The 12205-nt window shown below is 37.5% G+C and overlaps 1 protein-coding gene across 1 annotated transcript in view; it reads left to right on the forward strand.

Moving 5' to 3' along the window:
• The window catches only part of LOC125159789 (ankyrin repeat domain-containing protein 26-like), a 212382-nt gene that overhangs the window by 168498 nt on the left and 31679 nt on the right, over window positions 1-12205 (forward strand). Inside the window, exons 29-34 of the mRNA XM_047848411.1 lie at window positions 852-1065; window positions 2896-3082; window positions 3314-3451; window positions 5605-5751; window positions 9702-9772; window positions 10103-10196. Of these exons, the coding sequence (XP_047704367.1) occupies window positions 852-1065; window positions 2896-3082; window positions 3314-3451; window positions 5605-5751; window positions 9702-9772; window positions 10103-10196 (851 nt within the window). The remainder of the gene's footprint in view (window positions 1-851; window positions 1066-2895; window positions 3083-3313; window positions 3452-5604; window positions 5752-9701; window positions 9773-10102; window positions 10197-12205) is intronic.

A 12205-nucleotide genomic window follows, 5' to 3' on the forward strand; every position in this document is an offset into this window, starting at 1 on the left:
CTCTTCAGATTTTTTTCCCTTGATGACTTCCTTCCATGTATGCACTGGTTGTTACTCTGCTGAATAGCCAAAGGGGACCCTGTGCAGATGCCCAGGGTTCTTTCTGTGTCCTGCTTTCTCCTCTCCTGGATGCTGACCTGTCGTCTCTATCTGCCTTGCCTTCACCAGACTCTCAGTTTTGCCACCACGACTCAAGGAGTCTGGTGAAATCTACTTAAATAATTTATGTCTCCTGTGATGTAGCCTGAAAACTCTCTCAAGGCAGTGAGCTTGGGCATACATGTTAGGCTAACGTGTTTTGTTTTCAGGGATCATTGTCCTTCATTGTCTGAAGTTCTGTGTCTTGAAAATCATGTTAAAATTGTATTTTGTCTGTTTTGTTTTTGCTTGCTTCAGGTAGGAAGATCAATCAGTACGTGTTACCCCATCTTGGCCAGAAGCAGATTACAGTGAAACTTCGGCACATGCTCTAGACTGTCGAGAGTGCTTGTCTTCCTCCTTTGCTTAATTGTCTCCTGCTCATCCTTCATTCCTCAGTATAGTTATCTCTTCCTCAGGGACATCTATCTTCCTTGGGCCCAATCTAGATCAAGTTATGATCACAGAACTCTGTCTTCTAATAGGAACTATCTGAATTTAGAATTACCATTTGAGTTGTCTTTCTCTTTCACTAGACTTTAAGCTAATCGAGAGCCAGGGGATCTTCTCTATTGCATCTGTAGAGCTGAGTATAACATCTTCCATTGAAGGTATATATTTACTCAATGTGTCAATGAGTGAATTGAAGATGCACAGGCCTGTATATGCAAAAAGTACTCATCTATTTTATTTCTGTTTCTTCTCTGATGCAGATTATGCTGGCTTCTTGAAAATCCAAGATATACGTGTTTCCTATGAAAAATTAAGGAAACTTAACAAAAAGCACTGTAAACTTCTTATGGGAAAAATGACAAAAATGGACAAAATGGTTAGTGCACTACAAAACGAGCTACAGGAAGCCAAAGACATGATATCACGGTTAGAACATCAAAAAGTGGAATGGGAACGTGAATTCTGCAGTTTGAGGTACAGCATCTTGGCTTTAAGGAAATATTTCAACTGTTTCCTTTTATACTACAGATGTGTAGGGGCAGTTTTGTAATTGCTGACTTATCTTATGGGATTTTCCTGGAAAGAATACTTGTTTAGTGTTGTGAGGTGTGCGATTCTTGGCAATAACACAGCAAGTTCCTAACAGTGAATACTTCTAATACGTTAATGTATATTCCAAATCACAATTTTAATGGCCATATGAAAGTCCACCATAGTCCAAGAAACATCATTATTTAAGAGATTGAATTCTGCTTGCTTTTCATCTCTCTGTATTTTAATTAATGCTCTCAGGGATGTCTTTTATATAAATCTGTTTCTACATGGCTGGTTACTTGCTTGGGGTCAATTCTTCAATATAATGTAATCTGGTTAAAGTATAAAAATTTTTAAAAAGGTCTTTGATCCATATTTTTAAATTGTTCTCAGCAAAGTTTATATTACTTTCTGTACCTACCAACAGAGTATAAAATGGTCATTTTTCTCAAGACATTAAAATTCGCCAAAATTGATTCCATTTGCATCTTAACATGCAGGTGTTAAAAGGTAAAGTGGGGGTGCCTGGGTGGCTCAGCTGGTTAAGCATCTGGCTTCGGCTCAGGTGATGATCTCGTGAGTTTGAGCCTTGCTTTGGGTGGGCTCAAGCCCTGATTTGGTTGAGCACGAGCCCCGCTTCGGATGAGCTCCTCTTCTCTCACTCTGTCTCTCCCTCTCTGTCTGCCCCTCGTGGGATTCTGTCTCTCTTTCCCTCTCTCCACCCTCACTCACTTGAGTCATCTCTCTCTCCATAAAAAATTTAAACAAAGTAAAATGGGGGCGCCTGGGTGGCTCAGTCAGTCAAGCGTCCGACTTTGGCTCAGGTCATGATCTCAGGGTTCGTGAGTTCGAGCCCCACATCGATCTGTGTGTTGTCAGTGCAGAGCCCACTTCGGATTTTCTGCCTCCCTCTCTCTCTCTCTCTGCCCCCCCTTTGTTTGCATGGGCTCTCCCTTTCTCTCTCAAAAATGAATAAACATTAAAAAAAAGTAATACGGAAAGTGGTTACTGAGAAGTTTTTTCAGCATCTCTGTCATAGGTAGATAAAATTAATTCAAAAGTGTATGCTGAAAGGTCATATTACTCTTTATTGTTTACTTAATTAATACATATCCTGTGTTGTTCTAGAAGGGATGTTTAAGTGATTCATAAAGTAGGTAATCATCAACAAGGTAAGTTGCAAGTGTTGTGGAAGAAGAAACGAAAAGCATAGGCAACAGATATTAGACTCGTCAGCGTAGTCTTGGATGACAGTAATCTGCACGTGTATGTTGTGTAAACAACATCCACAGATGCTCTCTTTCACTGCACATCATTTTTGGAGGTACCTGTAAGGTTTCGTCAAGTGGAAATTTTATTTCCAGTGAATTGATAAACTTGCTTATAAACAGCAACTTCTCTTTTTAATGAGAAACTGAATTATCTGTCCTATGGAGGAATAATTATACCTGTGGGAAAGGGGGTAATTTTCAACTCTAACTTTCCTGAATAATTTCAAACTTCCTTTCCTACAACATCTACCAGAGTTATTACTGACTAAAACTAACGAAGTTGCATAATGCTTTCTTCTGGCTTCTTTTCAACTGTATAATATATGGTTTGGAAGAGATTGAAGTGACAAATTAAAAACATGAGCCCTACAAGGAAAACAATTGGAGACCATAGAAATTTTTCATTTGGATAATAAGCCAACTTATGTGGAACCGTATCATAAAATGAACTTTTTATGTCTAACAAAACAAATTTTAAAAGAAGCACATGTAATTGCAGATTTACCTTAAAACAAGAAGAAGAAGAAGAAGAAGAAGAAAGAAGAAATACTGATATGTTATATGAAAATATTAGGGAAAAGTTAAGAAGTAAAGAAGACGAATATAAGAAAGAAGTTGAAACAAAACAACAAGTTGAACTCGCTCTTAGAATGCTAAACACGGAATTGAAGGCCACAAAAAATCAGGTAAATCAGTTTTTGATAAAAACTGTATTTCCATCTATATTACATAGTGTAGTATTATACATATATATTTTATAGTATCCCTTTGACTCAATATATATTATTTAGGTTTAAAATAAATTAAAACATGGGATCATGTTCTTTTGAACATTTTTTTTAAAGTTCTCCTCTTCAGCTTTTGACCTTCTTTTTTTAACGGTTTGAGACCAGAATCATAATGAAATGTGTCTCCAGGTTGTAGAAGAGCGCAGTGACACTCAGTGGCAACTTTCTCCAGAACAGAAGGCCAGAGTCTTACAAGATGGAAGTCTAAACAATCTCTTTTGCAAGCAAAAGGAGCTAGAAATGGCTCATAAGAAAACTAATTCTAAGGTATCTTCTTTAGTTATTTTGAAGTACATGTGTGTATGTATTTGTATACATTCTATTTTTTAGTTATTATTACTTTTTTCTCCGTGTGTGTGTGTGTGTGTATATATATATATATATATATATATGTATATGTATGTATATATACATAAGTGTGTGTATACGTGTATATATATGTATATATATATATATATATATATATATGTGTATGTACATATGAAACTGAACTCTGTTCATCATGGAAACTATAGAGGATTTTAAAAGCACATATATTTTGTGGAGGGTCATGGGGGACGGTGGCATTTTTGCTTCACTGGATAAAATAATATTCTTGATTAAATGCACTGTCTGCAACAACTAGTGACATTCATAATGTCCTCGTCCAAAGGAGAGGCTTTTATTACTTTCTGTAGGAATTGATGAGCTTTCCCTAATCTCAAAACAATTGCTACTAGCAACATGTGTTTTAGTTTTGAACAGTTACTTCACTGCCTTGATATATTAATAGTTTAGGTGAACACTTCCGCTAATGGACAGGAGGACAAGTGTAGCCAGTTCACTGATCATATTTTCGGTATCAAGTCTCCTACTTTTGAGAAAAGTAACACTTTTGCTTCAAGTAGCATCCTCTTTCATTACAAGGAACTTTTGATAACAATGGTATGCTGTGATATATACTTAATGATAATTTATTGATAGGTATTTTATTCCTAATAAAATAGCTGAGTGTATTTCCCCTCTTTTATATTTATTACTGTTTTCAACATGAAGAGGAAATGCAAGTTATTGCAGCAGTAAATCATCTCATGGTTTTCTAAGAGATGTATAAATTTCCCCTTATTTCCTATGAGTATTTTGAAATACAAGACTTCTTTCGTACTTGTGTATTTACACTAGAGAAGTGGCAGTGGTTGGTGCAAGAGCACTAGTTGTGGAGTGAGAAGACCTGGGGAGAGTCCTGCAGCTCACCGTTTTAAGCTCTCCATTCTAGAATTGTGATAACCAAATGAGTTCATTGATGTATGTAGAAGTGTTTCTATTATAGTACAGTGCCTAGATTTTTCAGTTACCAATAGATATAATTCTTATAACTGACTATAGAAATGGTAGCAAAGTAGATATCTATGAAATATTCTCAGGAAAGAAGAATTTTAGGAAATTTAATCTCTCCGAGTATATGCAGAGCTAAGGATTTTACTGTGGGGTTTCTGTGTTCGATATCTACTGTAAACTCAATTTTTAAGTATAGTCAGATTTATTAATCTTTTATTTTAGGCCTTCTGGTTTGTTGTAAATCAGAGAAAGGCTTTTCCAATTCTGAGATTCTGAACACTTTTCTCACAAATTCTTTTTTACTTTCATGCCTTCATTATCTTCAGTTAAAGTTCTGAACTTTTGGGAACTTATGCTTGTCTAAAATTTGAGATTTGGAGCCAACGTTATTTTTTTCCAGTTGGATATTCACTTACTGTAACCTTCCTTCCTTCCTTCCTTCCTTCCTTCCTTCCTTCCTCTTTTCTTTTCTTTCTTTTGCTTTCTTTCTTTCTTTTCGTGTTTCTTTATTCGTTAGAGAGAGAGAGAGAATGCAAGAAGGGGAGGGGCAGGGAGAGGGAGAGCAAGAATCCTTTGCAGGCTCCTGACTGTCAGCACAGAGCCTGATGCCAGGCTTGAACCCACAGAATGTGAGATCATTCCCTGAGCCAAAATCAAGAGTCAGACACTCAGCCAACTGAACCACACTGGCACCCCCTGCAACCTTTTCATTGTTTAAACACAGATTATACTTTCATTTCAAAGAAAATCATGATACTGCCATTTTATTGAGTGCTATCTGAAAATGTGCTTGGTTTTACTTAGCTTTCTGATAATCATGAGAAAACACAAGATTGGTTGCATAAAAACCACATGTTGCAGGATGAAATTGTCATGCTAAGACTGGAAAGAGACACCATAAAATATCAGAACTAGGCAGGGAGATAACACCTTTTGTGTCTCTAACTGAATTCAGTGAACAGGAATGTGTATGTGTTACAAAAAGACGGTGAATTGATGTATGTGTTGATATTTCTCAAAGTACGTGTGTGAGAGTTGTCTATTATTAACATAATTTAATAATAAGATGATTTAGAAAATCAGTAACAGAAATGTCTTATTAGGTAGTTGCGAGACAACTTCAACAAGAACTGGCTGATACTCTGAAGAAAAAGTCTATGTCAGAGGCTTCCCCAGAGGTTACGTCATATCTTCGTCTAGAAGATGAAACACGGGATCTCAAGAAGAAATTAGCTCAAATCACAAGTCAGGTATGTAGTAAATGTAACCTGTTACCACCTAACTTATAGCTCGTTAAATGATATAAAGTGTTTTAGGATACCAATTTCCATGGACCGCATTCTTTGGTATTTTCATTATAATTAATTTATTATGATTTCTGTCCCTTTACAATACATTTATTTCGTAAACTTCTGCCTCTCCTTCTCCTATTTGTGTTATACATTGTTTTCTTATAATACTTACTCTTAGGAAAGTTGAGGCTTTTGTATCCTTCCTCACAGAAATTGAGAGACTTTTTTCGTTCTTTCTTTAATTTAAAATTTTTTTTACATTTTATTTATTTATTTTGAGAGAAAAAGAGTGAGAGAGAGTGTGTGATTGCATGTTAACAGGGGAGGGGCAGAGAGAGGAGAGAGAGAGAATCCCAAGCAGGCTCCATGCTGTCAGTGTAGAGCCAGTGTGAGGCTCAGTCTCATGAACCATGAGATCATGACCTGAGCTGAAAGCAAGAATTGGACGCTTAACTGACGTAGCCACCCAGGTGTCCCAAGAGACTTTTGTCCCCTACTAAACAATGTTTTTTTACTGATATCTCTATTACCATGACGAGGCAAGCTGGATCAAATCAGAAGATAATGTTTAATGGGATGTTTCAGATAATTGTCTTAGTTCTCATCTTCACGTTTGAGAAGACTGCATATTGATTTCAGGATGACTTGTACAGAAAGATCACTTAACAAACCACTTGAACTTAGGCATTTCCTTCATTTTCTTTGCCTTTTAGACATATTGTCAAAGCACGGAAATATTCAGATCATGTATAGTGTGGGCACCCAAAAGCGAGAATTAAGAACATTCTCTGTGTCCTGCCATTGGGTTTTTTTTAAAGCTATTTTGAGGTACAAAACACATACCATAAAAGTCACCCATTTGCCACGCACAGTTCACTGTCTCTGTGTACACTCGTGCAGCCATCACTGCCATCAAGTAGAATGTTTTTGTCACCCTGAAAGGAAACCCTTACCCGTTGCCCCCAGCCTCAGGCAACCACCAGTCTACTACTTGGTCTCTCAATGGAGTTGCCTCTTGTGAATATTTCATATAAATGGAGTCACACAACGTGTGGTACTTTGGGACTAGCTACCTTTACTTAATGTTTTCTGGGTTCATCTGTGTCGGTTACAGCTTATATCAGTGCTTCATTTGTTTCTATTGTCAACAGTACTCCATTGTGGGTTAAGGCCCTTGTTCATTCATCAGTTGATGGACCTTTGGGTTGTGTCCACTTCTTGCCTATTAATACTGCTGCTTATGAACATTTATGTAGTTCTTGTGTGGACACCCATTTTAAATGTCTCTGCCATCAGATTTTATCCTCTGAGTTAATTGGGTTGATTTCACCATCTCTCAGCCGTTACACATGCTGTCCTTACTGTCTTTTTAGTTTCTGTTCCTCTTGAGTAAACCTATGTTGTTCAGACTTGGCTCACAGTCTCCTTTCCAATGAACTTTCTCTGACTGTTCTAACTCCCATTAGCTTTAACTCTCTTGACACTTGTCATCTAGCCTGTGCAGAACAATTCAGTCCTTTATTTGACATTGTTGTTTTTTTTTTTTTTTCATGACAGGTAATTTCGTCTTCCTAAGTATACATTTAAGGGATAGTAATATTTGATACGGGTGGTACTTAACCTTGTATAAATTGAAAATACTTTAACTTAACAGTTTTTCCGATAAAATTAAGTACTTTATACCGTATCAATAAACTCTTCTTGGAAACATTGGTATAGCAAAGCTTTTATTCTAAATGTATGCTAAGAAATGAAATACTAAATTGAGGGGTGCCTGGCTGGCTCCAGTCCGATCAGAGTCTGCCTTTGGCTCAGGTCATGATCTTCATGTTCTTGAGATGGAGCCCTGCATCGGGCTTTCTGCTGTCAGCAGAGCCTAATTGGATCTGTTGTGTCCCGCACGTTCTGCGCCACTCAGTCTTGTGCTCTGTATCAAAAAATAAACGTTAAAAAGTGTGTGTATATCTCTGTACAAACACACACACACACACACACACACACACGCTTATATAAGTAAAACTATTAATGAAAGCACTTAATCAAATAGAGGAGAAATGTTCAATCAAATGTTAGGTATTTTTTTCCCTCTCACTATGAAAAAGCATGCTAAATTTGTCTTTCTTTCTTACACAGCCAGAACTGTGACTTATAGATTTGTATTACTTTACCAATGCAAATATCTGGGGACAGCTTTTCTGATATGCTTTTACCACAAACCCTTAATCTCTTCATCAGAGTACATGCTAAAGCAACCTAACGTAAAGAGTATGCACATGAAATGATGAGGAACTTTAGTTTCGCAAGACTCATTTATTTCCATGTCAGTGGCTTTCCCTTGCCTCTGATGGTCATGTAAAGGATCTACTACTCAGTCAAGGAGGGCTATTTGTACCGTAGTCTGTGAGCATCATCCACTCAGTGGTATAGAGAGGAAGTAAGTTAAAAGGATTATAAGTGGAAAAAAGTACGGTTGGCTAGTGGCATTGGCAAAGTTTTTTGAAGTACTGAGGAAATATTCTGGGCCTCATGCTCCCCATTTGCTACCACTTGTGTTGGAATGAAGAATAACTTCAGTATAATTTGTATAGGGGATAACTTGTATTGGCAGGCCACCTGCCTAAACTATCACATTGTATTGGAACACAAACTACAGCAACAGTAATCATGCTACATGCAGACACTTAGAGCTATGTGCCACGTACCCTTCTAAGTTGTTCATCTATTATTTCCTAATGTAATCTTCCAAACATCCCAGTGGGGTAGATACTATTATTATTTATTTTGAGATCACTTTTTTAAAGTCCTTTGTTTTGAGAGAGAGAGAGACAGACAGAGAGAGACAGAGACAGAGAGACAGAGAGATTTTGGGGAAGGGCATGAAGAGAGAGAGAGAAAAAGGGAGGGGAGGGAGAGAGAATCCCAAGCAGGCTCCTCACTGTCCATGCAGAGCAGGATGTGGGGCTCAATTACATGACCCTGTGATCATGTCCGGAGCTGAAATCAAGAGCCAGACACTGAACCGACTGAGCCACTCAGGTGCCCCAGTAGGTGCTATTATTACCTTCATTTTACAGATGCAGAGATTGAGACATGGAAGTTTTAGGTAGTGTGCTCAAGATCATACAGCTCATAATGAGAAGAACTGGGAAATCAGACCCAGGCATGCTGACCCCTACTAGGATATTGCTTCTCAAATTCTTCCATGAAATATCTTGTCACTGAAAACACTGTGTTCAGTTTCATAATCACGAGAATAGGAACGTAATTCACCTATGTGAATATGTAAAATCATAGTTGATGTGGTGCTTGGAACATGAAAATAGAAATGTTTACCATAAAGTAAATTCCTATATATCCTCCATTTGACGAATAGATATATTTGTACATTTATGTGATCATATATAATTTAAAAACATTAACGACGTTATGTTTTTGTAAGAGAGTAAGGTTGGTAAACTATTCTGTAAGAGTATTGAAACATTTCATCTTTGTAGGCCATAGTCTCTGTTGTAGAAGCTGAACTCTTTTGTTATGATCTCAAAGTAGCCATCAATCAGCATGTAGAGGAGAGGGTGGCTGGCTCCAAAAATATTTTACTTACAGCGGCGCTTGGGCGGGTTAGTTGGCTGAGGTCCTGACTCTTAATTTCCACTCAGGTCATGATCCCAAATCCCACATCATGAGACCGGTCATGAGACTGAGCCCCACATCAGGCTTCACCCTGAGCTAGCAGCCTGCTTACAATTTTCTCTGTCTCTCCCTCTGTCTCTCTTCCCCACTTCTGCATGCTCTCTCTCTCTCTCTCTCTCTCTCTCTGTCTCTCTCTCAAGTAAAAAAAAATTTAAAGAAACAGATGATGGTTTTCTACTGGATTTTCAGTGGTTAAAATTATTTTTTCTCTATTTTAGTTGCAAGAAGAACAGGAACGACATGGAGAGGCCGTAAGATGTGCTCAGGAGATGAAAGATCATGTGCAAAAGTATAATTGAAACCTCACAGAAAATAACCTGTTTATTTATAAAGCAGATAAACAGTGTAGTATGGGAAATGTATTAGTTATGCCAGTATATCATTGTTAAGCCGGATACAAATTCCAGCTTTGAGCTATTTTTAAATGCAGAATCGTGGCATCTTATCTCTGAATTTTGCACCTTATCCACAAAACACGATGAGAAAAATGGTACAATTCCCAAATCTTCCTCTTGACAAAATTTTAAGGATTTCTGTAATACCCTCATTTGTTCGGAAAGTATGTGATGTTGTTTTAAATTTATGTGTGAGAATAATTATCTTAAGATCTGCATTTTAGGCTACAGGTTAAAAATGCCACACAAGAAGCAACCATCAAACATCAAGCGGCCCAGATTCAAGATCTTGAGAACAACATGATAAAGACAAGTTTGGTAAGTCGATCTCTTAATGTCTGTCCTACTGAAAAGGAATCCGTATTTCACTAGTAGTAGTACATAAGAATGTTTTGGATCCCATGGAAAATCTCACTGTTGCAAAGGTTTGGTTGATATTGTTCCTACTTGCTACTAGTGATGTAATTCTTCTATATAGATGAAGTTGATTGAATTCATAAAGTAATGATGTTTGTAGTGAGATTTTCATAAAAAAAATTTGTGAGAATCTAAAAAAAGCAACATTTTATATATACCACATTGAGCATTTTAGTCCACCTTTGGCTACTGTTAATAATGCTGCTGTGTACGTTGGCATACAGATGTGTGAGACTCCCTGCTACTATTTTTCAGCGTGTTTCAAACGTCCCCAATCTTTGAGTGATCATTTGATCTTGAATTCTGAATTCTCTTGTAATCTCATCCCTTCAGTGAGAGTTTGAGAACGGTTTATTTTAATGATGATTTGTTGTAATATGTAATTACAAGTTTGCAATTTATTCTCTTCATTAACAATGACTGGCAGATCATTATGCAAATGTCCTTCTCAAAGGAATGGACTTTTCTCCTTGTTGGATTTTGTAAAGGAAAAGAAATGCCAGTGAAAAAGGAGAAATGGTTTCTCTGTCAGAGAATTACCTAGTAACATAATACTCCTACCATTGCAAGTTCAGACTCATTTTTTTTTTCCATTCACGTGAGTTAATCAGACTTTCGGAGATTTCACAATTCAATCTCAGAAAAGACTAATGTGCCATTCAGGATTCTCATTTATTCATATGTAGTGAAACCCCAACTGTTTTCCAAGCAGAACAGTGAATGTCATCCCACTCTCACCCTCCTTTGTAGGATTCTCATTGTAAATCCTAAGCGGGAGCAATGAGGTAGATACACTGACCAACTCGTTTCTGTCAGTCACAAAAGCTATATAATATACATGCAAGTTTCATTAGGCAGCTATACCCGTCAGGGGAACTAGAATATTCTGTTGACTGGTCCTTTTTGTGGCTGAAGAGACATTGAAAATTATTTCCTCTTCTAGACGTCTTATAAATGAGTCACATGGTAACAAGGAACTTTTCATGCGAGTAACATGATACTCGGTTGATCAGTCTCCTATGAATGAGGGTGCTAGGCATTGTCCTGCTACTGTGTCCTAAAGAAATCATTAAGGTCTCAAAAACTAAAATCTGTAAGGATATCCGAAACTGATGAAGCTTATTAAAGAATAACGAGGGATTTTCTGTACATCTCTATAGAAAGGAATTAGGGTTATGGCATGAAATTACCTGCCACTTTAAAGTGTTCCCTGTGAAACAAAAACTTAGATAGCTTTCAGGCAACTGAGTCCATAGCTCTGACTTCTCTAGAAGGTCCTTATCTCCTGAATCCCCAAACCAGGGGCTACCTGGGTGAAGATATTTGATGCACACAATTTTGAGGTGAAGAATCTGGATTGGGAAGAAGAGGTAGCTCTAGCCAACTTAACCTTCCTAACAATATAGTCAAGTATGGGTCTGAAAGGAACTTCAGAAGACCTCCGTAAGTTGAAATCTCTATGGATGAAGAAATTACTCAAAAGGAAACAAAGGCAAACCAGTGATCATCCAGCCCTTGTGATAAATGTCGTGTTATAAGGAAAAGCGAGACAAAGTATGCTGGTCAGCATCCTAAGGGTAAGGGTGCTCCCTAAGACTCAATAAGAAAAACACACTCAAAGTAACACCGAAAAGAGTCCAAATAAAATGTACACGATTAGCTGTCTACAAAGGTACTCCATGTCAAGTAATGATTTTTTATATGAAATTTATCGACAAATTGGTTTCCATACAACACCCAGTGCTCATCCCAAAAGGTGCCCTCCTCAATACCCATCACCCACCCTCTCCTCCCTCCCACCCCCCATCAACCCTCAGTTTGTTCTCAGTTTTTAACAGTCTCTTATGCTTTGGCTCTCTCGCACTCTAACAACCTCTTTTGTTTTTCCTTCCCCTCCCCCATGGGTTCCT

This window comes from Prionailurus viverrinus, unplaced genomic scaffold (genome assembly GCF_022837055.1).
Source record: "Prionailurus viverrinus isolate Anna unplaced genomic scaffold, UM_Priviv_1.0 scaffold_62, whole genome shotgun sequence".
NCBI classification, from domain to species: Eukaryota; Metazoa; Chordata; class Mammalia; order Carnivora; family Felidae; genus Prionailurus; species Prionailurus viverrinus.